This window comes from Taeniopygia guttata, chromosome 30 (genome assembly GCF_048771995.1).
Source record: "Taeniopygia guttata chromosome 30, bTaeGut7.mat, whole genome shotgun sequence".
NCBI lineage: Eukaryota > Metazoa > Chordata > Aves > Passeriformes > Estrildidae > Taeniopygia > Taeniopygia guttata.
This window is the reverse complement of record NC_133055.1, coordinates 3557838-3583858: the sequence shown is the minus strand read 5'-3', so window position 1 is coordinate 3583858 and position 26021 is coordinate 3557838. Positions and strand designations below refer to the sequence as shown.

The following is a 26021-nucleotide window of genomic DNA, read 5'->3' as shown; positions in this document are numbered from 1 at the left end:
AGTGCAGCAGGATCCTACAGTGACATTTCACTGCCAGCCTTCATAACTTCACCCATGGTTGTCGTAGCTCATGGATTGGGAAATAAATCAGGGCAGGGCCTTTGGTGGGAGCTGCCCTGGGTCAAGGGAGACACTGAGAGAGAAACAGAGCAGGCAAAGGAAGGCAGGAGAGAAAGGAGGTGTTTTGGTTTGGAATGACAGGTGTCTGCTAAGGAAGGCAGGGGCCTCTCCTGAAATAGAAAAATGTAGACTCTTTCTTTCTGATTTGTTATAAATTTGAAATTGAGGGGGGCTCTCAGGTAAAAATATGGGAGCAGGAATAACAGCTCTTTATTAGAGAAGAAAATGAAAATATGAACAATGCAGTGAACAAAAACAACACTGAGAGAGCCAGAATACAACCTGAGACTCTGTTGGACAGGGTGTTGGCCGCAGTCCAATTGGAATGGTGGCTGCACTCCTCCTGCAGTGTCAGGTGTGGTTCTGTTGGAGAAGTGATCCTGTAGAAAAGGGTGTCTTCTTCTGAAGAGGAAGAGGCAGCTGTTCCTCTGAGAAATCCAGCCCAGAAAAAGCTGTGTTGGTGGGCCAGAATCTCAAATCTAGATGCAGGTAGGAATGCTTGGCTCCTCCCTCTGGGCGGAGCATCTCACAATGGGATGTTATAGTTCTTATCAGTCATGCAGTGACATTCAATAGCCCATTATCAGCAGATATCTCCCCTAAGGGAGGATTGATTGTGGAAGAGATAAGGAAAAACTGCCCACTTAACACAGGACAACTGCCAAACAGATGGCAAATAGAACACATCTTGCTTTTCAGTCTGGGGCAGGAGGTCACAAACAAAATCAGCTGAGAAGGCGGCACTCTGAAAAGCAAACCAAAACTGACAGAAAATGAATGGGACAGAAATCAATAATTCTGGAAGTTTTATTTATTATCAAAATAAATCACACCCACCCAGCCCCACACAATCTTAACCCCACAACCTCAAATTTGGATCTTACTTCTCTCAGTCTCCTTCCAACCCCATCTAACCCTGGAGGCTGAGGAATCGAGGAATTTTTGCATGGGACTGAGGTGGGAACCAGCCATTTTGAGGTGGGATTGAGTAATTTTGGGGTAAGATTGAGGTGTTTCCAGTGGCATTGAGTAATTTTGAGGTGACAGAGCAATCCACCTTGGCATTTGGAGTGCAAAGATGTGGAGAATACTCCCATATATCCCCCAGAACCCACAAATCCTCCAGAATATGTTCCCAAACCATAAATTCCACCTCAAACACCTGTTAAATGGTGGGACTTTTGACATCCCTGGTCAATACTCTTTTTAGTAATTTTTCAAGTGTTTTTAAGTGATAAAGACAAATCAGAAGAAAATTAGGGCCAAACCAAAACCAGATACCCATTGAGCATCCCCTGGGCACAAGACAAAACAAACTCACCAGAAATTAAACTTAACCCTCCATAAAATGCCTTGAATAATATTTGCTCTTTCCACGAGTCACTTGTGATGGAAACGCAAACAAATCCCAAAGATTAATAAACCAACAACAGAAGCAATTCTGTGGCAATTCCAAATTTCATCAGTTCCAGCACAGCTCCAGCTCAGATGCTGGCAGGTTCCAAAAAAAGAAACGTGGAAATTTGGCCCAGTACAGATTAATAAAGGGAAGGGAAAGGTCTGTGTAGCTGTCACAAAGGTGACAGGGAAAAAGAAAATAATGATTCTCATATTTGGCAAAGTCCCCAGACCTGTGAAGTCGGGAGTTACTTGGGAATTTATCTACTTGAACTGTGCTTCTTGTAGGAATTTACTGGTCTTGAATTCCTCACATTGGGGTGAATGATCCTTGTCAGTCTTGCTAGTATCATTTGTTCCCTTTCCTCCAGTTATTTTAACAAACTTTTCAGGAAAGGACAACAAAATATTTTCTTAACAATGGCCAGCCACAACAGCCATTTTCCTCATAAGTTCTCCCAAAAGTTGCTCAGAGGAAGCTGCATCGATGTTTCTAAGAGTTCCTCCTTGAAAGAGGCAGAACCTCCTCAGAGGAGGGACCCATGCTGTTGTCAAAGGCACTTGGGGTCAGACAGCAGTGCCATGAACTCACTGTGCCGAAATCATGCTGTAATCTGGTAATAAAATTGTTAGAGCGATGCCTCTGCCCCAATTAAGGTGCGCATGAGACCAAATCCAAAGTGGATTTTATTGAACAGTAAATGTGAGGTAGAGAGAGAGATGGAAAGAAAGAGAAAAGGGGAGAGAGCAAGGGAGTGACGGGGAAAGAGATCTCCCCCTGGGGCAGGGCAAGGGTGACATTGTCCCCTGTGTGCGTGGCCTTCCCAGGGTGGGGGTTTTACACCTGAGCCAGTTTGGGTAAGGGGGGTGGTGTTCACCCCCCACCCCGAGCAGGGATGGCCTCACTGTTTCAGGTTACAGTGTCAGATGTAACCAAAAGTGTTTTCAGTCACCATCTCCATAAACTGTTATCAACAGGTGGGGCAGTGTTCTTTATCTCTTCCACGACTCAGCCCTGATAACGCCCTCCAGGGGCCATCTTCTGTTAATGGGCTATTGAGTGTCACTGCAGGACTGATAAAATTACATCATCCCATTGTGGGATGCTCCGCCCAGGGGGAGGAACCAAGCATTCCTGCCTGGATATAATCTCACCCTTGCAACACCACGACCACCTTGCCTACTGCATTCCCAGAGGACCAGAGCTCCATAACCACCACTGGACCTTCAGAGGAAGACCAGACCCTTCTACAGGATCACCGCTTTGACAGAATCACGTTCATCACTCCAGCCGGACTGCAGCCACCATCTCATCAGACTGCTACCACCACCCTGACCATCGGTGTGTCAGGTTATATCCTGACTCTGTGAGTTTAAGTCAGGATTTCTCTATCATTGCCTTGATATTCATTTTCTTTTTCAATTGTAATTCTGGCATAAATTCTCCCCCTGGTTTGCTTTGAAACCAGTACAAAACTGAATGTGCTCATCCCTTGTTTTCCTCCCAAAACAGAATTTCCCATACCCAAACCTTCAAGAAATGGAGGAGGAGGATGTGAGGAAGAGGAAGACGCCCTGGGACATCCAGGCAGGTGAGGAGGAAGTCAGTGCCCCTTTCCCCCTCTCTCCTGCTCCATCTCCCAACCCAGCACAACCCACGGCTGCAGGACAGACCTGCTGCCGACGGTCTCCTGAGGGGGATGCACTGGGGGGATCTCCTTGCCCTTCCCTGTGGCACGGAGGCAAATCCCATCCTCTCCTTGTCCTTCCTACCCCAGAGCAGGAGCTGATGATGGAGACCAGGAAGGACAAATCCCTGCAGCACAACCTCATGGAAGAGGCCAATTTGAGCAACTCCACAGTGCAAGAATCCAACGGGGAGGAAAAGCCCTGGAGATCCCACACAAGGAGGGGCTGGAAACCCAGCCCAGGGTGCTCTGAGGAGGAAAGGCCCACTCTGGGTCAGGAAGGTGGGCAGAGCATCAGCCAGAGCTTGGAGGTGGTGGTCCATGAGAAGCTTCACGATGGGGAGAAGCCCTACAAGTGCTTGGAGTGTGGGAAGAGCTTCAGGAAGAGCAACAACCTGATCCGCCACCAGATGATCCACACTGGGGAATGGGCCTATGAGTGTGGGGAGTGTGGGAAGGGCTTCGGCTGGAGCTCAGAACTCATCATCCACCAACGCATCCACACTGGGGAGAGGCCCTACGAGTGTCCCGAGTGTCAGAAGAGGTTTCACACCAGCTCCCATCTCCTCAAACACCAGCGGATTCACACGGATGGGAGGCCCTTCCGCTGCCGCGACTGTGGGAAGGGCTTCAAGCACAACTCCACCCTTGTCAGGCACCGGCGCATCCACACTGGGGAGAGGCCCTACGAGTGTCCCCAGTGTGGGAAGAGCTTCACCCAGAGCTCTGACGTGACCAAACACCAACGGAGGCACCGGTGAGTGAAACCCTGGGATTTCCCCGAGTGTGGGAAGAGCTTCATGCTCTGCTCCAGCTCCATCCCCCACTGGAGGACCCACATTGGGCACAGCCCTGGTGACCCACATTCCCTGTGATCCATGTTGGGAACACACCTGGCTGCTTCTCCTTTTGCTTTGATCCTAATTTTCCTCTGATTCATCTTTATTCTTTAAACACAGCCAAAACAGGGTTAAATTAAATAAATTGATCAAAAATATCTGAAATGCCACCATTTCACAGGCGTTTGAGGGGTAATTTAGGATCTGGGTTGACTTCCCCTGTTGCTAAGAGGCAGGAATTTGATCTCACCCTTTTTAGTTGCTAACTCCTACCCAGACCCAAATCCTAACTCCACCCCTGGGATACCCTATACAAACCCCATGGCCCTGCCTTTGCTCTGTCTTTCAGGGGTAAGAAATGGATTCTGGAGCTTTGTTAAACCAAGACCCGTCTCATTTGTTCCTGCCGCCGGCAGCTGCACCCTCCCTGAACACCGTGAACTCAACTTCTGGAGGATTTGTGTGTTCTGGGGTGATTTTAGGCAGTGTTCTGTATCTCTTTGCATTTCAAAAGCCAAGAGGGATGGATCTGTCACCACAAAACCACTCAATCCCACTGAAAACAACGGAATTTTAACCTATGAAGGCACAATCCCATCTCAAATTGCCTGTTCCCACCTCAAAAAAATTCAATCCCACACAAAGCTCACTCAATTCCACAGCTGCCAGGGTGAGATGGGGTTGGGAGGAGATTGGGAGAAGTGGGATCTCAGTTTGGAGCGGTGGGATGGGTATTGTGTGGGGCTGGGTGGCTGGGATGTATTTGATAGCAAATAAAACGTTCAGAGTTACTGATTTCTGTCCCATTCATTTTCAGTCAGTTCTGTTTGCAGAGTGGCTCCTTCTAAGCTGATTAAATTCCTATAAAAATCCCTTTTTTAAAATCATCTAACCCAAACAATCCAAAAACCAATATCCAAATAAAACCACCCATATGCAATTAAGTTCTTCAAAAATAATTTAATTTTTTTAGCATACTTAAGGATGTTAATAAAGTTTAATTATTTGCTTAAAATGTATGACAAATTATAGTGGTGTGGTTTTTTTGTGTTTAGTAAATTTGCGATAGGAATTGTTTTACTAAGGTGTGTTAGATTGTATCTTAGTTTTTTTTCGATATTTTTTATCTGAGGTCTATTAGATAATGAGTTAAAACTTTCAAAAGGTATTTCTTGGTATATAATTTATTTATTTATATTTATTGGTAATGTTACATTAATAGTTATTGTTGTTTTGGGTTAAATCATTATTGGAGTATTGTAAGTAAGAGTTGAAATACTTATATTTCAATTATTTTATATTTAATTTTAATTATAATTTATTGATTTATAATTTTATTATAATTTGTTGAGAGGATAGGAAGGAAATTCAAAGTCAGGAACATTTTTTCCTGGCCAGGAACGGGAATTCCAGATCCTGGGAGTGTGTCGTGGTTTAACACAGAAGGAAGAGGGTCAAGCCAGTCAGTGATTGGGGTTGGATATTGGCACTTGTGGTGACCAATTGAGGCTGGTCACACCTCTGAGATCACAGAGGGGTTAAAAGCAGAATTCCCAGGAGAACTCGCTCTCTTTGGTTCAGGTCAGGGTGCAGTGCAGCCTCTCCCCTGCCCGGCCCATGGCTGGCTGGGGCAGGGGAAGCCCCACGGCCTGACTGAGGTAAGGCCGAAGGGTGCAGGGGCTGGAACCGGGCTGGCTCCCTGCAGATGAAGGGTGGAGGAAAATCTGGGATGTCTGCGTCCCCCCCACCAGGGTCTCTGTGGAGAGAGAGAGAAAGAGACAGCAAGAGCGGGGCGGGGAGCGGGAAGTGCCCAGCGTAGGAGCTGGAGGTCTGGGCAGAGAGCCTGGCCAGCTGGCCAGGGAATTTGGACTTTTAACCCCTTCTTGGATGATGAAAGCTTTGTCAAATATGATTCCTCCTTGATTTGAAAGAGAAGAAACGAGACAGTCTGGGGCCTGAGATGTAAGAAGGAGAAATTCTAGGTGGGAGGAGATGATGGAGTGGTTTTTGGCTAGACTTTCTCTTGTTAGCCATAGACTGAACCAATTTTCTCCTCCAAGAGAGAGACTGTATTTTAAGAGGATGCATGGTGAGGCAAGAGACCTGTTTCAGCAGCTGAGAAAAAGACAGGAGTGGAGTGAATAGAGAAGAGTTGAGGAGGGTTGTGGTGATGCCCCCTGTCTTCAGAGAAGAAGAAGAGAAGATCTCTGTTCTTGGACCCTCGGCCCCAGGCAGAAATGGGGAGGGACTGCGGCCCCAAAAATGAAAAACTGAGCTGTTGTTTTTTTTTTTTTCCCTCTTGGCAGAGCATCCTTGAAAAGAAAAATCCTAAGAGCAGTCTGTCCATGGAGCAGTCTGTCCATGCATGGTGGTGAGAGCACTGTGACATGGCAAGGAGAGTGTCACACTGGCAGATTCTCTCCAGGCAATGCCATGTGCGACATGAAAACACAAGAGGTGGCAGCTGTGTTTCCTGGGGGTCTGTGGCACAGGAGAGACTCCTCTCTCCCTCGATGGACAGAGTATTGATCCTCTGAAGGGTGGGAACATGATTCAGGGTCCAAGTTGTGTCTCACTGTGGTTTGTTGGAATTGGGGGGAGAGAGAAGGTGTGTTTTGGAAGGTTTCAATTTTGGATTTAATTTTTTTTTCCTTGCTTTTTCATTTTATAGTAGTAGTAGTTAATAAAGTTTCTCCTTTGTTATTGAGCTTGGGCCTACTCTGCTCTGTTCCTGATTGCATTTCACAGCAATCATTTGTGGGGTTGCATTTTCATGGGGGCACTGGCATTGTGCCAGTGTCAAACCATGACACAGGGGCCACCTGACAGGTCCGGCTGATCGTGGAACATTGAGGGCTGCCTCTCATCAGTCCCTGGAGAACTGGGGCTCTGTGCTTTCCTTCCTATGGAAAAGAACCATCCATTTGTCCAGGTGTCCACAGCCAAAATTTATACTCCCCCTGAAAAATTCCCTATATGCAAGGGTTCTCCCAGACAAAAGCTGCCAGGACAGAGAGCTCTGGCTGGCCTTGGCCTCTGGTGGTCACCTCTCATCTCAAGGAAGCCTTGAGGAAAATATTTGAACAGGTTTGGCTGCTGGAACATCAATGAGTCTCTCATCCTCTGAAAAATTAGGATGCTCTTCTGATAAAATGTGTATATTTTTTTCTCATTGTGCATTATGTGTGAAATATAATTTTCAGCAAAAAAATATTACTCTTATCACTCTCCCAGTGTTACCTGACACAAAACACCTCATCTACATATGGATCCAGGTCACCTGTATAAGCAAACACAATAAAGAAACCAGCAGGAATGATTTGTCTCTCCTCCCATCTGTCACATCTCCTCTGGAGCTGGAGGTGCAGCCCCAGCACTTGGGAGGGTTTAGGGAGTCACAAGCTCAGCTCCCACACAGAGAACTTGTGGACCCTGGGGTGCTCTTCCTGGCCCTGCCCGCTCAGCCAGGCTGAGATGGACACTGATGGTTTCTGTGCCAGGCTCTCCCAACCCAGCCCAGCTCCCTGCAAGCTCTGCCAGCTGCCCTGAGCTCTGGGCAGCACCAAGGGCCTCTCCCCAGCACAGCCCAGCCGGCTCTGGCCCCACAGCTCTGCTCAGGCCAGGCTGCTCTGGGCACTGCCCCACGGCCTCAGCCCCACAGCCAGACACAGCAGCCCAGATGTGCCCCCCTGGCCTGGGGTGCCTCTGGCAAGGGAGCAGCACCAGGCACTGCAGGAGCCTGCAGACAATTCCTGCAGCACTTGTGGGATGATCCTGCTCCCCAAGGGACATTCCCATGGTGCCAAGTCAGGAACTGCAATGGGGAGTGGGGCCAGAGAGGAAAGGGCAAACAGGGATGGGCTGTGTGCAGGGGAGGGAGCAGGACTGGGCAGGGGAAAGAAATCTGTAACAGGAAGAGTAAAGAAAGCAAAGATGAAGCCAAGGAAATGCTCAGGGCAGTTTGGGGGTGGCTGCCAGGCAGCCCTGGCTCTGAGCAGCAGCGTCTGCAGTGGGACAGGAAACTCCCAGCTGATGGGAACAAACTTTCTGGCTGACTGCAGAGGCCAGGACAAAGCTGAGTGGTTTCCCTGGTGTCCCCCAGCCCTTCCTGGCCCCAGGGGCTGATGGCATTTGTGCTCCCTCAGGTTCATGTCCCCACAGCACCAGCATGGGGGTGCTCCCGCCTGCTGTGTGCAATGCAAACAGGGGCTGCTGAGCACCTCTGTGACCTGGGGGAGAGGCCAGGGCTGCAGAGGGGGGATGTTGTTGGCAGCTCCATGAGGACACTCTGGGACACTGCCCTGGGCTGTCCAGCGCACTGGGGATGGATCAGCCCCTGCTCTGCTGCTCCTTCCCGTCTCCCCCAGGGCCCTTGCAGAGCACCAGCCGTGCTGTTTGCCCCCAGCCTGCCCACGGCCAGCCTGGGGCTGCTCACGGGGGTTTTCTGTGCTGAGCATTGGCCTGGCCGTGTTCTTGAGAGAGCCTGGGCAAGGAGCCTGGAGCCCCCAGGCCCTGGCCTGAGGCGTCAGCACTGCCCCAGCAGTGCCCATGGCCTGTCCCTGCTGCAGCCCCGGCACTGCCACCCCCAGGACTGTGCCCGGCCCCGAGAGCACTCAGGCCCTGCAGCAACACCAGGGCCACCAGGGCAGCGGGGCAGGGCCACGGGAGCAGCACTGGCAGCACCAAGTGCTGCTGCTCCTGGGCACAGCTGCTGTGCCAGCACTGATCTGCCCCAGCTCTGCACACAGACATTGCTGCTGCAGCTCCAGAGAAGGCAACAAAAGGGCATCTCTGCAGAAAACTTTGCTGGGACATCCTTTAGTTCCTTTAAAGCCACTGAGAGTGCAGCCCCTCATTGACACAGTCTGTAGCCGCAGGGAAGGTGGAGTGAAACAAAGTGAGAAATGGCACAAGCAATGACATTTTGTGAGGACAATATTAAATGTGTATTACAAAGAAAAAGAACCTCCAAAATGAAACCAAAAAGAAGTATCAAAGATGATGTTTATTGCAAGTGATTTGCAGAAATTGGCCAGCAGTTTAATGTTTCCAAAACCATCCAGTCATCAGTCTCCACACTGCAGCCTTGAGCTCCTGGTTCCTCAGGCTGTAGATGAGGGGGTTCAGGGCTGGAGGCACCACCGAGTACAGAACTGACAGGGCCAGATCCAGGGAAGGGGAGGACATCGAGGGGGGCTTCAGGTAGGCAAATATTACAGTGCTGACAAACAGGGAGACCACAACCAGGTGAGGGAGGCAGGTGGAAAAGGCTTTGTGCCGTCCCTGCTCAGAGGGGATCCTCAGCACAGCTCTGAAGATCTGCACATAGGAGAAAACAATGAATACAAAACAGCCAAGTCCTAAACAGGCAGTAACTGCAATGAGCCCAAGTTCCCTGTGATAGGATTTGGAGCAAGAGAGCTTGAGGATCTGTGGGATTTCACAGAAGAACTGGCCCAGGGCATTGCCATGGCACAGGGGCAGGGAAAATGTATTGGCTGTGTGCAGCAGAGCATTGAGAAAGGCACTGGCCCAGGCAGCTGCTGCCATGTGGGCACAAGCTCTGCTGCCCAGGAGGGTCCCGTAGTGCAGGGGTTTGCAGATGGACACGTAGCGGTCGTAGCACATGATGGTCAGGAGATAGAGCTCTGCTGAGATGAAGATGACAAAGAAAAAGAGCTGTGCAGCACATCCTGTGTAGGAGATGGTGCTGGTGTCCCAGAGGGAATTGTGCATGGCTTTGGGGACAGTGGTGCAGATGGAGCCCAGGTCGCTGAGGGCCAGGTTGAGCAGGAAGAAGAACATGGGCGTGTGCAGGTGGTGGCCGCAGGCTACGGCGCTGATGATGAGGCCGTTGCCCAGGAGGGCAGCCAGGGAGATGCCCAGGAAGAGGCAGAAGTGCAGGAGCTGCAGCTGCTGCGTGTCTGCCAGTGCCAGCAGGAGGAAGTGGCTGATGGAGCTGCTGTTGGACATTTGCTGTGGCTGCACAAGGGCACCTGTTCATGGAGAAAGGACAGTGAAGAATTAGAGGAGATACCTGTAACCAAAATAAAAGCCATTTCCCATACACCTTCCTGTGGAATGCACATGGACAGCCTTTTGTGTTCAAGAGTTCTAGGGTTTTCTCTTTAAGCTCCCCCCATGTCTCTCCTGCTATTCTTGACTCTCCTCAGATAAAATAGAACAAGTTCTGTGAAGCTAAGTGATGAGAGGAGAGTGAGGGGTCTGTCATTCTGACCTGTTCAGAGTTTCTCTGGGCTTTAACCTTTCTCAGGTGGAGGATGATCAGCTTCTCAGACTTTCCCTAAAATGTCACCAGGTACTGCTGAGACAGATGGATCCACCACTGCCCAGCTCCACATTTGGAGCCAAGGACTCACGTTGCTCATTTCACCAACCCAGCAGCGTTTTCAGTGTCAGAACACCTCTGCATTTCCCCATGAATCCTATAACTCAGAGATGCTCTAGGACAGGTTTGCACCCTGCATTGAAGCTCTCAGCTTAGACTGAAATCTCTGGGAGACTTCCAAGTGTCCTTCTGATGGCACTGGATGAAGGGAGATGCAGCTCCTTCCCTGGCTGCACTGCCAGCATTGCCCAGAGCCGGGCACTGGGGACAGCTGTGTCACCCTGAGCCAGCTGTGCCCCCTGCCAGAGCCCCCAGTGCCGGGCAGCTGCTCCCAGCCCTGTGCTCTGCAGAGGGAACTGGGCCCGGGGCTGCAGAGCTGCCCCACGGCTCTGCTGCAGCTCTGCCTGCACAGGGGGGGCTGCACGCCTTGGAGCCCCAGCCCTGAGGGCAGAGGCTTGGCTGGGGGACAGGAGGGAGGGGGCTTGTGCAGAGGGAGGGGCTGCACTGGAGGGGATCCTCTGGACATCTCTAAACTCTCCCTGCCAGAGCATTTCTGGGTTTTGTTTTCTCTCCTTCTCTGATCTTCTCTCTGCTTCCTGGAGATTTTCCTCCTGCAAGTGTTTCCCTGTGCCTGATCCCTCCCTGCCAGCACTCCCAGACCCCAAATCTCTGTGCACTCTCCTTGGCCTGACAGAACCCTGCCTGTTTGCTGGGCACTGGCTGGGGGCAGGTTCTGTTTGCAGCTTGCAGCAAGGACAGCTCAGACTGAGCCTGATGGCTCCAGCAAAGGTGGTGCTGCTGCTGTCCATGGGCAGAGTGGCTGAAAGCACATGAGGGATCTCCTGTGAACCTATTGATCACTAAAATAACAGTTTGGATATCTCATGCACTTGTCAAAATTCATAAACCACCATTAATATTTACCCCCTTCCCTGTCACTCTCCAATAATAGGAAACTGAATAAAAAGTCTTAATAAATTTCCTCCTTTTTGTCAAAATCGTTGTCTTGGAAAAATTCTATGACTGATCAGAACCTCTCAGCATCTCAGAGCTTTATGAGCATTTCACCTGCCCAGCACCAGAAATACTCAGAGTTGTACTCACAGGGTCTGTGGGCATTGGGATGTTCCAGCTTTAGGAGATCTCTCCAGGAGCTGCAGCTGCATTGTCCTGCAGCCAGAGGTTCCTGTGCCAAGGGCTGGCAGTGATTCTGCCCCAGGCACTTCTCAGCCCCTTCCCAGCCCTGACTGATTGAAGCTCTCTGTGCCTCTGTGCTGTGCCCGGGCTGGCTGCAGGCAGTGCCCCAGCCCTGCTGGGCTGGGAGAAGAGCTGCTCAGCAAGAGAAATGTGCTTTTGAAGCTCTGCTTGGTTACCAGGATCACCCTCTGTGCCAGGAGCCCGGCCCAGCTCAGCAGCACAGACACAGCACAAGGACTTTAATGACCCTCTGGGGCTTTGTGCTCAGGCCCTGAACATCAGGCCCTGAGAGGGAGCTGCACAAACCCCTCCAGAACTCCAAGTCACAATCCAACTCCAAAGTTTCTTGGACTTTTAATGGGTCCCACTGAGGGACATGACTGAGAAAGTGTCCCCAGGCCCCAGGCAGAGCAGAGAACTGGAGGCACTGATGACAGGTGGGGACAAAGAGAAGCCAAGTCTTGGTGCCCTGGGGCACAGCAGGGTCTGTGCCACCAAGGGCTGTGAGGAGACACCTTGTCCTGAGGCCCTGGGGCCTCCTGGCACAGCCCCAGCCAGGCTGGGCACTGTCACCCCCTGGTCCTGCCCTCAGCATCCCCCCCTAGCCCACATCCCAGTGGCCTCAAGGATCTGCTGGAAGGAGTCCCTGGGGAGCCTTGGTCAGGAATGGCCCTGGGGGCTCCTTCATGCTCCCAGGGACTGCAGGTTGTTCAAAGGACTTTGGGCTTCGCTTTTGCCTTGGAGTCTCTGAGAGCTTTGTGCAATCCTGGCCTCCAATTATCTGATGTAATTAGTCCCTGGAGAGGCTTTGTCAGGAACAACACTCAGTGGGGCTCATTAATGCTTCAAGGTACTTCAGTTCTTTTAAGGTACTTGGTGTTTCCCTTTTAAACCAGACTCTGTGTGAGGTTTGTGCAATCATGGCCCCAATTATCTGCTTTAATGAGTCCCTTGAGAGCTTTGTACTGACACTCAGTGGGGCTCATTAATGCTTTAAGATACTCAAAGTTTTTAAGGTACTTTGGATTCTCCTTTCCACACTGAGTGTATCTGAGAGGTTTTTGTGCCATCCTGGCCTCCAGTTCTCTCCTCCAAGGAGTCTATGAGGAGCCTGTGTTGGGGATGGACCTTGGTGGGTCCCATTAACACCTCGAGACACTTTTGGTGTTTTCTCTTGACTTTGACTCCTGGAAAGGTTTGTGCAATCTCCTCTCAGGCCCTGAGGTTCCAGGGCTCAGCTCCAAATGCACCTCAGGGCTCATTAGGATCAAGCAAGTCCTGACAAACCATGGCTCTGCCTTGATTTCCCTCTGCTCTAATGCATTTCATCAGGAAGTTTTCTCTACTTGTTTTGGTTCACCAGTTTGAGATTTCTTGGCCAATGCACCAATTAGTGTGGTGGGTTCAGTGCTGGCTAGTTACCAGTGCACTCACTAGAATATGCTTACTCATTTCCTGCTCTGAGATAGGATTAGGAGCAAGTCAAAGTAGGTTCAGAACTTCAAAATAAAAGTTTAAACTTTTAAAGAAAAGTTTATTAACTGTAACTAAATGAAAGAGTAATAAGAATCAGAACAAAACTTTCAAAACACTTCCCCTCTCCATAAAACCTGACAATGTAAAGACACCAAAGCTAACATTTTCTGTCAGTTTGCTTCGGGAGGGAAGTTCCTCTTGATAATGTTATGGAGACTTCTCCACAAGAATACAGTTATCTCATGGCTTTTCATTTCCACAAATAGCAGCTGCCCAGAAAAATCTGTAACTGTCAAATCCCTCCCATATTTTCACAGCAATTCCCAAAACTGTATTTATAGCCCATGTTAACTGAAGGGATATTAGTTTAAAGATGAGCTTTTTAGTGGCAAAGTTCTCTTCATCTATTTCTGAAATCATCTTAATCTGTGGGAACAGAGGTCTACTTCTCTCCCTGAGGGCACAGGGTCTCATCAGTCTTTCTTTTCAAACTTCTCATGGGATCACAGCTATTGCAATATTTGCTTGCTTTAACATGGAGGTCTTTGCTGAACAAGTCATCTCCCCATTCTTTTCAAAGTGTTATAGGGAAAAAGAGAATCTGATGTATCAATGACATCCTTCTCCATAGCTTTACCAGAGGATTTCAGCCCCAAGATCAAGGCATCTCCTCATCCCTCCCATCTGGGACTCAGCTTCCTCTTCACTGACCTCGGTGTCTTCATGTTGCTCCTCTGTGTGCCTGCCCTGTGTCCTTTTCTCTCACTGGAGGGAGGATGGCAGCACTGGCAGAGTCAATATCTGCCCGGGGCTGCAGATGGTTCCGTGAGCCCGGCCGGGCTCGGTCCTTGCGGCCGGAGCTGTTTTCCCATGGAGGTTTCTGCAGCGGCTGCGCTGGGGCTGTGTCAGGCTGGGCCGCGCTGGGGCAGGGCCAGGATCTCAGCAGCCAGGCCAGAAGGCTGAGATGGGGCTGGGCCGGCCTTGGCACCTCTTTGGGGCCAGAGGGGAGAGAGACCCAGCCAGGCTTTCTCATCTTTAACTTGGGTCTGCACAGAGGCGTCTGCAGTTTCCTTAGTGGTTTAACAGAATGTCAGCTCTCAAAGCTAATTACTGATTGTTTTTTTGTCAGACACAGAGGAAACTGCTAGCAGCTTCTCTCAGGACATCACTTCTGTGATGTAAAACCACCACAGCAGCACAGAGCACAGAGCTCCTTTGTCCATATGTAGTGGTCATGTGCCCGAGGCCTCAAAATCCCACCTTGGGAGATATCTGGGCCCTGTCCAAGGTGTTTTCAAATGAAAACATTCAGCTCAGAGTCTAAGAAAATCACTAGAGCAAAGGGCCAGCCTGACCTGTTTGTCCTGGCTACTTTTGCCTGGGAGCAATCGTTGGATACATGGAAATTTAGAGGCCAAACTCTAATTTTGGCCATGGGCCCTGGACATGAAGGCTGGTTCTTTTCCACAGGAATGAAGGAACAGTGTGCCAGTGTTTCCTGGGGGGATGAGAGGTGACTACCAGAGGCCAACCAGAGCTGCCAGATTTTGCTCAGAGAGATACCCTCGCATATAGGAATTTTTTAGGGAGAACACCAGTTTTGGAAATGAGCATCTGAAAAGTGGGACAGTTCTTTTCCATAGCAAGGAAGGCATGGAGCCCCAGTGCTCCAGCAGCTGATGAGAGGCAGCCCTTGGCATTCGAACATCAGCCAGACCTGTCAGGTGGCCCCTCGCAGGCCAAGCCAGCCAGACCTGTTCCATGTTCCCTCAGTTCCATGGGGCCCCTCAGTGTCCCAATGGTCCCTTGCTTCCAGGAGGCCCTGAGGTGTCACAATGCCCCCTTGGTGACACCAGGCCCTGAAGGGTCCCAATGGTCTCCATGGTTCCATCAGGCCCCACAGAGTCATAATGGTCTCTGGGTCCATGAAGCCCTGCGGTGTCACCATGGCCCCTTGGTTCCATGGGCTCCAGTGGTGCCACAATGATCCCCTTGGTTCCATGAGGTGCCCACAGTGTCACAGTGATCTCCATGGGAAGGAAAGAACCGAGCTTCAGTGTGGCAGGGGGCAGCCAGGGTTGATGGTACTGGCAGATTTTGTCTGGGAGCAACCGTTGGATATAGGGAATTTTAGAGGTGGAATCCCAATTTCAGACATGGACACCCGGAGTTGAATGATGGTTTTTTTTCCAAAGGAAGGAAAGCACAGAACACCGGTGTTTGAGGGGCAGATGAAAGGCTGCCATCAGAGGTCTACGCCAACCAGACCTCTTTGCCCTGGTAGCTTTTGTCTGAAAACAACCTTTGGATATAGAGAATTTGGGAGGTGGAACCCCAATTTTGGCTATTTCTGTGTAGATAAGAAGGAGAGTTCTTTTCCATAGGAAGGAAAGCACAGAGACCATGTGTTTCAAAGGCAGAAGAAGAAAGAGGTGGTTCCTGGGAGGCTCAGCCAACCAGACCTGTTCTTCCTGGCATGTTTTGTAATGGAGGAATTTTTGGATACATGGAATTTGGGAGGAGGAATCTCAGTTTTGACCACGGTCACCTTGAGAAGGACAACTATTTACATTGGTGATCAAGCCCCAGTGTTTCAAAAGCAGATGAGATGCATCTCTCAAGAGGCCAAGGGCAGCCAGACCTGTCTGTCCTGGCAGCTTTCACTTGGGAGCATTCCTTGGATGTATGGAGTTTTGGAGGAGGAATCCCAATTTTGGCCATAGGCCCCTGGAGAAGAAGGACAGTTCTCTCCCACAGGAAGGAAAGCCCAGAGCCCCAGGGCTTCAGGGGCAGATGAGAAGCAGCCCTCGACATGCCAAGGTGGTCAGGTGGTCCCCAGGAGGCCCAGCCAGCCAGACCTGTTCCATGTTCCCTTGGTTCCATGGGACCCCACAGTGTCACAATGGTCTCCTTGGTTCCATCAGGCCCTGGAGTGTCACAATGTTCCCCTTGCTTCTGCAGTGCCACAATGGCCCCGTGCTTCCATGAGGCCTTGCAGTGTCACAATGGCTTCGTGGTTCCACAAAGCCCTGATGTGTCACAATGGCCCCTGGGCTCCGTGTGCCCTCGCTGTGTCACAGCAGCTCCTCTGTGACGCTGCGGGCTGCACAAGGTCACCATGGACCCCTGGTTCCTTGGGGTCTCTGAGTTTCACATTGGTCTCCTTGATTCCATGAGGCAGCACAGTGTCACAATGGCCCCTTGGTTCCATGAGGTTCCGTAGTGTCACCGTGGTGTCCTTGGACCTGCATTGTCACAACTGACCTGTGGTAATCACATATCCTCTGAGCAGAGAGAGAGATCTCCCAGGATTTTCCTGGGAAGCTGTGAGAAGCTGTGAGAAAGCTCAGAGAAAAGAATGAGAAACAATTCTTATCTTCACTTGCTGCACCTGTTGTTGTGCACATGTGGAATGTGTTATGGAGATTTGTTTATCAAAGGGTGATTTCTAAATTGGCCAATGGTGATGGTGTTTGGATTTCAATTAACCAGTCTGGTCTGTCTGTATCGGACTGTCTGCAAGAGCGATGAGTGTTTCTTAGCAGTATAGTATAGGATAATGTAATAAAAGGATTGATCGGCCTTCTGGAATCATGGAGTCAGTGCTAATTATTACAGGCTGGGGACGCCCTGCTACGATAGTTATCTAAGTCAATCTTCCCTTACCTCTGAATGCTGAACAGAATAGGCTTAACAGGCATATCAGCAACACTAACCACTGTAGACCCAAAGAGCTGGCTGAGGAGTTGGGAGAAACTTCCCCTGGTGTCATTTCCTCACAGTAGGTACCATTATTAAAGTAATTCCAAACACATACAGTTAGCATGTGTTAGCCTCAAATCTGTGTGCCCACCATCCAGAAGAAATTAAAAATCCATAAATCCCTCACCATATTAACCCATCAAACAAATTAATTATCAGCCAGATTTGCCATAGTTATAGGATGGGAAAAATGTAGCCACAACCATGTGCCACCCAAACCAGGGTAAGCTAGACCACATGGTGACACCTAACAAGGTTTCTATATCCAGTGCAACAACAAAAAAAATCATGTTACTCAAGAATTGTTATTCTTATTTCACCCTGTTTCTCTCAATGCCCTCAGGCTGCACATCGGGTGCCAAAACTGGTCTTGGTTTACAAGACAGGTGTCTGCTAGGGAAGGCAGCAAAAAGCCTCCTGTGGAATGGAGAATGTAAACCCCCTCCCTCCAAATTATTAGAATCATGAAATCAAGGGGCTCTCAGGCAGGCAAAGATATGGGAATAGGAATGTCAGCTCTTTCCTAGTGTGTATAACAAAGCAAACAAGCAGCAGCAGCTGCGGCACGAACAGCAAACAGAGCAGAGCCCAGTCCCGGCCTTTGGGCCGTGGCGCTTTCCCTGCGGTGCAGTTCCGGGCACAGCCAGCAGGGGCGCTGTGGCTCCCGGGGCAGGGCAGGTGCGCTGACCCCCACGCGGCTGCAGGGGGCGCTCCGGCCGGGCTCGGCAGCGCGGGGCCATGGCGGCTTTGTCCGAAGGGGGAAGGGCTGGAGAGAGGCTTTGCTTCACAAACCCCGGGGCAGCCGGCTCCGCTGCCCCAGCAGGACTCTCAGAAAGCAGTCAGCTCGGTGCCCCAGCAGGACTGGCAAAAAGCAGTCAGCTGGGCTGGCAGGATGTCTCGGCAGGCAGGGGGTGAGGGGCTCCAAGCAGGGCAGGGAGAGCCCAGCTCAGGATCCTGGGCACCCGAGCAGACAGGGATAGGTCTCTCTTTTAGTGGGGCAGGTGTAAATAAGGTCCCAGTTTAGTGGCTGTTCTCACGAGCAGAGGCTCATCCCAGGACAGAAGAAACAGCTCTGGCCCGGGCTCTGGCAGCAGCAGTGGAAACTCCCATCTCCAAGAGCAGCAGCTCCTCCCAAAATAAGGGATCAGCCAATAAACTTCAGCCAATGATAAGGAACAAACAGAAAGGAAAAACCCAACCCCCAACACTGGTTTACAATTCCTAATGCTAAGGGAGAGTTGTATAAAGTTTTAATTCCACCTTTATAATTGTTTACATACGAGATCTTGAAATGTCAGGGGTAGGGATTGGAACCTGCTGCTCCAAGGCTCCTCTCACAAAAAGAGGCTTAGAAAGGCTGGCGGTCCTTGGGGGTATTTGGGGATCTATAGGGGCTATTGGGGGTCCTTTCTGTGCCTCCTGACCTGACAGGAGCTTCTCTAATAAACTTTGGCTAAAGCTCCCAGTCTGACCATGACAGGAGCCCCTGTGAGTGCCTGTGACATCCCAGCTCTTTGGCAGCCTGGGGACACTTAGAAAGTCCCCATGAAACCCCTCTGAGGGCCTGTCAAAATATCTGAACCTTAATATGCAAACTGTCGGCTCTTAACTGAAAGGTTGGTGGTTCGAGCCCACCCAGGGATGCCATTTATGTCAGAATCTGTGGTATTTAAATGATCCCAAAATTGCAGAAATTTGCTGTCTTTGAGCCTTTCTGCCAAAGAAGAAGTCATAATTCATCTGTGCTGGTTTTCAAGGTTGTTTATTCTTGCTTATCTATAACATGTTCTGTCTGACCTGCAGTAGGCCTTTCTTGTGGGACAGCGTGCAGGGCTCTGCCCCTCAGTGGGAAGTTACAAACATTATATACCAGAAACTACCTGTGCTATATTTACAATAATGTGCCAATACCTATCACCTGTGTTGAACAATGTGTCCCCAGCCTAAACCAATAGAAAAATGCCAACACTGCAGTGAAACATGGAAGGCATGAAGAAGATGAAAAAGGACAGGACACACACGATTTCCTCCATCTTGCCTCCTTTGAACCCCTTGCCTAGAATCCTAAAATTCTACTTTTGCACCCGTGTCACACTAATTATTACTCATATCAAACACTCAGAGTGTGTAATTCATCCTGTAAGATTGAAAACTCCTCCCCATGGACAGAGATCACAGACACTGTCTCTGGGGGCTCTGTACAGGGGGGTTCCTGACCCCTGCCAGGGTCCCAGACCTGCCAGGGCAGCCAGAGGGATGCCCTGGATTACCACAGCAAACCTCATCAGGACCCATTGCTATGGTCAGTTTCCATGGCAACCAGCACCAGCCCCTGTTGCTATTGTCAGTTTCCATGGCAACCAGCACCAGCCCCTGTTGCTATGGTCAGTTTCCATGGCAACCTTCCCCAGCCCCTGTTGCTATGGTCAGTTTCCATGGCAACCTTCCCCAGCCCCTGTTGCTATGGTCAGTCCCTGGGCAGCTCCATGGAGACCCCATGCCGGGGTGGTTGCCATGGACACCAGCTCAGGCCTGCAGCCAGAGCCCGTTTCCATGGCAACCATTGGCACTCCCATCCCCAGACTCATGGGATCCCAGAACCACAGAACTGGCTGAGCTGGGAGGGACCCATCAGGATCCTCGAGTCCAGCTGCTGGCCCTGCACAGGGCACCCCAACACTGCCAGCCTGGGCCTGGCAGCGCTGTCCAAACGCTGCAGGAGCTCAGAGAGCCCTGGAGCTGTGACCCTTCCCTGGGGAGCCTGGGCAGTGCCCCAGCAGCCTCTGGGCAAAAACCTTTCCCCGAGATCCAACCTCAGCCTGCCCCGACTCAGCTGCAGCCGCTCCCTGCACTCCTGTCCCTGGGCACCAGAGTGAAGAGGTTCCCTCAGCCCCAGCCAGGGACCCGCTCCCAAGGCTGCTGCCATGGCCACCAGGGCTGGCACCAGCTGGGATGCTCGGTTTCCACAGGCCGGGATTCAGGAATGGGATTTCCCAGTTTCCTGCTCTCGCTAAAACCCCGCTGGTGCTCGTTGCCCTCCCACCTTCCACTGAAGGAAAAAAAATGGAAAGATCCCAGGCTGGGATAAGAACAATTTACTGGGAACAGCAACGAGATGAGGAACAAACTGGAACAGAAAAAATACTGACAACAGAAGGGATAAGAAAAAGTATTTACAGGGGAGATTACATCAGCATCAATTGTATCTTCCTGGCCACGCATCTCCTCCTGCCTGAAAAGGACACCCTTCTCAGAGAGAGAGAGAGAGAGAGAGAGTCCCTTTCCTGCCCCTGGCAATGACCTGAGGTGGGAGTGAATGTAGTGACAGGGCGATAGCCAGACCCTCATGTTCTTCAATCCCACATAAGGTCATTGGCAGGGGCAGGAGAAGGTACAGGTGTCTTCCCAGCATGGATCACAGGGAACAGGGATCACCAGGGCTCTTCCCAATGTGGGTTCTTCAATGGGGGGTTAAGCTGGAGTGGTGCACGAAGGTCCTCCTGCAGTTGGGGCACTCACAGACCTTCCATCACTGGTGGCTCCGTTGGTGTCTGGTCAAGTGAGAGCTCCGGGTGAAGCTCTTCCCACACTGGGGACACTCGTAGGGCCTCTCCCCAGTGTGGATGCGCCGGTGCCTGATGAGGTTGGAGTTTTGCTTGAAGCCCTTCCCACAGTCAGAGCAGAGGAAGAGCCTCTCCTCGGTGTGGACCCGCTCATGCAGGAGGAGACTGTAGCTGGTGTGAAACCTCTTCCCACATGTGGGGCACATGTAGGGCCTCTCCCCAGTGTGGATGCGCCGGTGGGTGACAAGGGTGGAGTTTTGCTTGAAGCCCTTCCCACAGTCAGGGCAGTGGAAGGGCCTCTCATCCGTGTGAATCCGCTGATGTTCAAGGAGATGGGAGCTGCTGTGAAACCTCTTCTGACACTCGGGACACTCGTAGGGCCTCTCCCCAGTGTGGATGCGTTGGTGGATGATGAGGTCGGAGCTCCAGCCGAAGCCCTTCCCACACTCCCCACACTTGTAGGGCCATTCCCCAGTGTGGATCATCTGATGTCGCTTCAGACTTTTGCTCCGCCTGAAGCTCTTCCCACACTCCAAGCACTTGTAGGGCTTCTCCCCATCATGAAGCTTCTCGGGGACCACCAGCTCCGAGCTCTGGCTGAAGCTCTGCCCACCTTCCTGACCCAGAGTGGGCCTTTCCTCCTCAGAGCACCCTGGGCTGGGTTTGCAGCCCCTCCTTGTGTGGGATCTCCGGGGCTTTTCCTCCCCGTTGGATGTTTGCGCTGTGGAGTTGCCCAAAACGGCCTCTTCCATGAGGTTGTGCTGCAGAGATTTGTCCTTCCTGGTCTCCATCATCAGCTCCTGCTCTGGGGGAGGAAGGACAAGGAGAGGATGGGATTTGCCTCCGTGCCACAAGGAAGGGTAAGGAGATACCCCCAGTGCGTCCCCGTCAGCAGAGCGTCGGCAGCGGGGCTGTCCTGCAGCCGGGGGCCAGGCTGGGCCAGGAGATGGAGTAGGAGAGAGGGGGAAAGGGGCACTGACTTCCTCCTCACCTGCCTGGGGGTCCAAGGGCGCCTTCCTCTTCCTCACAGCCTCCTCCTCCATTTCGTGAAGATTTGGGTATGGGAAATTCTGTTTTGGGAGGAAAACAAGGGATGAGCACATTGAGTTTTGTACTGGTTTGAAGGCAAACCAGGGGGAGAGTCTAAGCCAGAATTACAATTGAGTAAGAAAATTAGAATCAAGGCAATGATACAGAAACACTGGCTTAACCTGAGAGAGTCAGGATATACCCTGACACCCCGTTGCTCAGGGTGGTGGTAGCAGTCTGATGGTGGCTGCAGTCCGGCTGGAGTGATGAACGTGATTCTGTCAAAGTGGTGATCCTGTAGAAGGGTCTGGTCTTCCTCTGAAGGTCCAGTGGTGGTTATGGAGCTCTCGTCCTCTGGGAATGCAGTAGGCAAGGTGGTCGTGGTGTTGCAAGGGTGAGATTATATCCAGGTAGGAATGCTTGGTTCCTCCCCCTGGGCGGAGCATCCCACAATGGGATGATGTAATTTTATCAGTCCTGCAGTGACACTCAATGGCCCATTAACAGAAGATGGCCCCTGGAGGGCGTTATCAGGGCTGAGCCATGGAAGAGATAAAGAACACTGCCCCACCTGTTGATAACCGTTTATGGAGATGGTGACTGAAAACACTTTTGGTTACATCTGACATTGTAACCTGAAACAGTGAGGCAATCCCTGGTCAGGGTGGGGGGTGAACACAACCCCCCTTACCCAAACTGGCTCAGGTGTAAAACCCCCACCCTGGGAAGGTCACGCACATAGGGGACAATGTCACCCTTGCCCTGTCCCAGGGGAGATCTCTGTCCCTGTCACTCCCTTGCTCTCCCCACTTTTCTCTTTCTTTCCATCTCTCTCTCTACCTCACATTTACTGTTTAATAAAATCCACTTTAGATTTGGTGTCCTTCGCACCTTAACTGGGGCAGAGGCATCTCTCTAACAATTTTATTAACCAGATTGCGACATTATTTTGCACAGTGAGTTCATGGCACTGCTGTCTGACCCCAAGTGCCTTTGACAACAGCCTGGGTCCCTCTTCTGAGCAGGTTTTGCCTCTTTCTGGAGGAACTCTTGGAAACTTGGATGCAGCTTCCTCTGAGTGACTTTTGGGAGAACTTATGAGGAAAATGGCTGTTGTGGGTGGCCAGTGTAAAGAAAATATTTTCTTGTCCTATCTTGAAAAGTTTTTTAAATTCACTTGAGGAAAGGGAGCAAATCATACCAGCAAGACTGACAAGGCTCATTCACCCCAAGGTGAGAAAGAGAAGGCTGCTAAAAGTCCTGCAAGAAGCCCAGCTCAAGTAGCTAAATTTCCAAATAACTCCTGAATTCACAGGCTTGGGGGGAGAATAATTATTTTCTTGGTCCCTGTCACTCACCTTTGAGACAGCTAAACAGACCTTTCCCTTCCTTTTAATAATCTGTATTGGGCCAAGTTTCCATGTTTCTTTTTTTAGAACCTGCCAGCAGCTGAGCTGGAGCTGTGCTGGAACTGATGAAATTTGGAATTGCCACAGAATTGCTTCTTTTGTTGGTTTATTAATGTTTGGGATTTCTTTGTGTTTCCATCACAAGAGACCTGTGGGAAGAGCAAATATTCCTCAAGGCATTTTATGGAGGGTTAAGTTTGATTTCTGCCGAGTTTGTTTTGTCCAGTGCTCAGGAGATGCTCAAGGGGTATCTGATTTTGGTTTGCCCTAATTTTCTTCTGGTTTGTCTTTTTCACTTAAAAACACCTGAAAAATGACTAAAAAGAGTATTGACCAGAGATGTCAAAAGTCCCACCATTTAACAGGTGTTTGAGGTGGAATTTATGGTTTGGGAACATATTCTGGGGGATTTGTGGGTTCTTTGGGGATATCTGGGAGTATTCTCCATATCTTTGCACTCCAAAAGCCAAGGTGGGTTGCTCTGTCACTTCAAAATTACTCAATCCCACCTCAAAATGGCTGGTTCCCACCTCAGTCCCATGCCAAAATTACTCAATTCCACAGCCTCCAGGGTTAGATGGGGTTGGAAGGAGATTGAGAGAAGTAAGATCCAAATTTGAGGTTGTGGGGTCAGGATTGTGTGGGGCTGGGTGGGTGTGATTTATTTTGATAACTAATAAAACTATCAGAATTATTGATTTCTGTCCCATTCATTTTCTGTCAGTTCTGGTTTGCTTTTCAGAGTGCCGCCTTCTCAGCTGATTTTGTTTGTGACCTCCTGTCCCAGACTGAAAAGCAAGATGTGTTCTATTTGCCATCTGTATGGCAGTTGTCCTGTGTTAAGTGGGCAGTTTTTCCTTATCTCTTCCACAATCAATCCTCCCTCAGGGGAGACATCTGCTGATAATGGGCTATTGAATGTCACTGCATGACTGATAAGAACTGTAACATCCCATTGTGAGATGCTCTGCCAAGAGGGAGGAGCCAAGCATTCCTACCTGCATCTAGTCTTGAGATTCTGGCCCACCAACACAGCTTTTTCTGGGCTGGATTTCTCAGAGGAACAGCTGCCTCTTCCACAGCCTCTTCAAAAGAAGACACCCTTTTCTACAGGATCACTTCTCCAACAGAACCACACCTGACACTGCAGGAGGACTGCAGCCCCCATTCCAATTGGACTGCGGCCAACACCCTGTCCAACAGGGTGTCAGGTTGTATTCTGGCTCTCTCAGTGTTGTTTTGGTTCACTGCATTGCTCATATTCTCATTTTCTTCTCTAATAAAAAGCTGTTATTCCTGCTCCCATATTTTTACCTGAGAGCCCCCTTTAATTTCAAATTTATAACAACTCAGAAAGAAAGAGTCTACATTTTTCCATTTCAGGAGAGGCTCCTGCCTCCCTTAGCAGACACGTGTCATTCCAAACCAAAACACCTCCTTCTCTCCTGCTTTCCTTTGCCTGCTCTGTTTCTCTCTCAGTGTCTCCATTGACCCAGGGCAGCTCCCACCAAAGGCCCTGCCCTGATTTAATTCCCAATCCATGAGCTATGACAACCATGGGTGAAGTTATGAAGGCTGGCAGTGAAATGTCCCTGTAGGATCCTGCTGCACTTGGCTTTTGGCTCTTCCATAAGAGCTTTTCCTTCAAGGTCAGGGACATCTTTTCCTGGCTGGGAACTGGAATTCCAGCCCCTGGGAGTGTGTGCCATGGATCCCAGAGGGGCATTCCCGAGGCTCCCAGGGTGCTGCTCCTGCCGTGCCTCCCAAGGAGCTGTGCAGGGCAGGGGACAAGGTGCAGCAGCTGTGTTGGTTCTGCAGTGCCACAACAGCCCCTGGTTCCAGGAGTTTCCGCACTGCCAACAGCCGTTCCTGGGTTCCATGATGCCCTGCTGTGTCCCCATGGATATTTGGTGTCATGAAGTTCTGCAGTGTCACAATGGCCACCTCGCTCCATGAGCTTCTGCAGTGTCCAAATGGCCTCCTTGGATGGGCAGTGTCACCATGGACCATTGGCTCCATGCAGCCCCGCTGGGTCACCATGGACTCCTTGGTTCCATGAGGTTCTGGGGGTGTCTCCATGGTCTCCTTGGATCCACAGTGCCACAAAGGACCACTGGATCCACATGGCCCTGCTGTGTCACCATGGCCCCTTGGTTCCATGGGACCCCAGGGTCACTATTGTCTCCTTGCTTCCACGTCACCCCCTCAGTGCCAAAATGGCCCCTTCGTTCCATGGGGAACACAAAAGATTTATAGAAACATTGAGCAAATCCTGCTTAACACACCTGGGAACACCTGTTTGCATTCCAGAGGGAGGTTAAAGGTGAGGATGGCACCAGCAGCTTCCATCTGAAACAGAGATCCAGGGAAAGGAGTGGGACAGAGAATTCAACTGGGAGACGCAGAGAATTCTGCTTCCACAGATCATTTCTGGTCACACTGTTCCTTGTAGAAAGGTGACACCATTCCAGGCAGCCTGTACTGAGCAGGTGGCTCCTGAGTGGGGTTTGTTGTTTAGGAAACCTGCTCAGGCTTTTCCATTCTCTCCTTCCCAAGAGGAAAACTTCTCCTGGGCCTGTGTGCAGGCAGAGCCCTGAGGAGAGCAGGTGGGACACGGTGCAATGGGCTGGGACATGGAGCTGCAGAGCTCAGGGACAAGGTTCTGCTGCAGGGCACAGGGATGTCAGTGCCAGGTGGGTGATGTCAGACATGGTGAGGCTGGGGGTGAGGAGCAGCTTGTCTGAATAGGGTCAGCCCTCAGGGGACTCATTCTTCTACATGCCCAGACCTCCTAAGGAGAACTTCAGTATCTAGATCACCTGGGGAATGCTTCTATCAGCTCTTCTCTGAACTGGAAAATAAGAGAATACTCACTTGATTAAAGAAAAAATGTCATGAGGTGCACTTGGAAATCTTCCTCCTTACAAGAACTCCAAACTGACTCCAACCAGGTGCACAAGCCCTGGAGACTTGCAGATAATTGAATGAAGACAAAGTGCCCCTAAGGGCTTCCTTTTCTTTAATGATCGCCATGGAGGATTTGGGGTGAAGTTCAGAACCCTCAGGCACTGAGAGAAGGCTGAAGAAGCTGCTCAAGGAGTCAGGAGCAAAACTCCAAGTCCCTTGGAGTATCACTGGGCCCCAGTGAGGGCAGGGACTGCCAAAGGCTCCCCAGGGACTGGTGAGAGCAG

General features: G+C 50.6%; 2 protein-coding genes across 2 annotated transcripts in view; one reads left to right on the top strand and one right to left on the bottom strand.

Moving 5' to 3' along the window:
• Positions 1–3058: 3058 nt before the first annotated feature.
• LOC140680988 (uncharacterized) overlaps positions 3059–26021 on the top strand; it is a 50041-nt gene continuing 27078 nt past the window's right edge. The window contains exons 1-3 of the mRNA XM_072919894.1: positions 3059–3110; positions 3489–3963; positions 17823–17832. Coding sequence (XP_072775995.1) covers positions 3059–3110; positions 3489–3963; positions 17823–17832 — 537 coding nt within the window. The remainder of the gene's footprint in view (positions 3111–3488; positions 3964–17822; positions 17833–26021) is intronic.
• LOC140680885 (olfactory receptor 14C36-like) lies at positions 9086–10104 on the bottom strand. The gene has a single exon (XM_072919786.1). It carries the CDS (start codon positions 10016–10018, stop codon positions 9086–9088), a length of 933 nt encoding a protein of 310 aa, XP_072775887.1. The 5' UTR covers positions 10019–10104.

Excerpts from the sequence above, each read along its gene's own strand:
- LOC140680885 (XM_072919786.1), bottom strand. The coding sequence starts at position 10,018 with ATGTCCAACAGCAGCTCCATCAGCCACTTCCTCCTGCTGGCACTGGCA.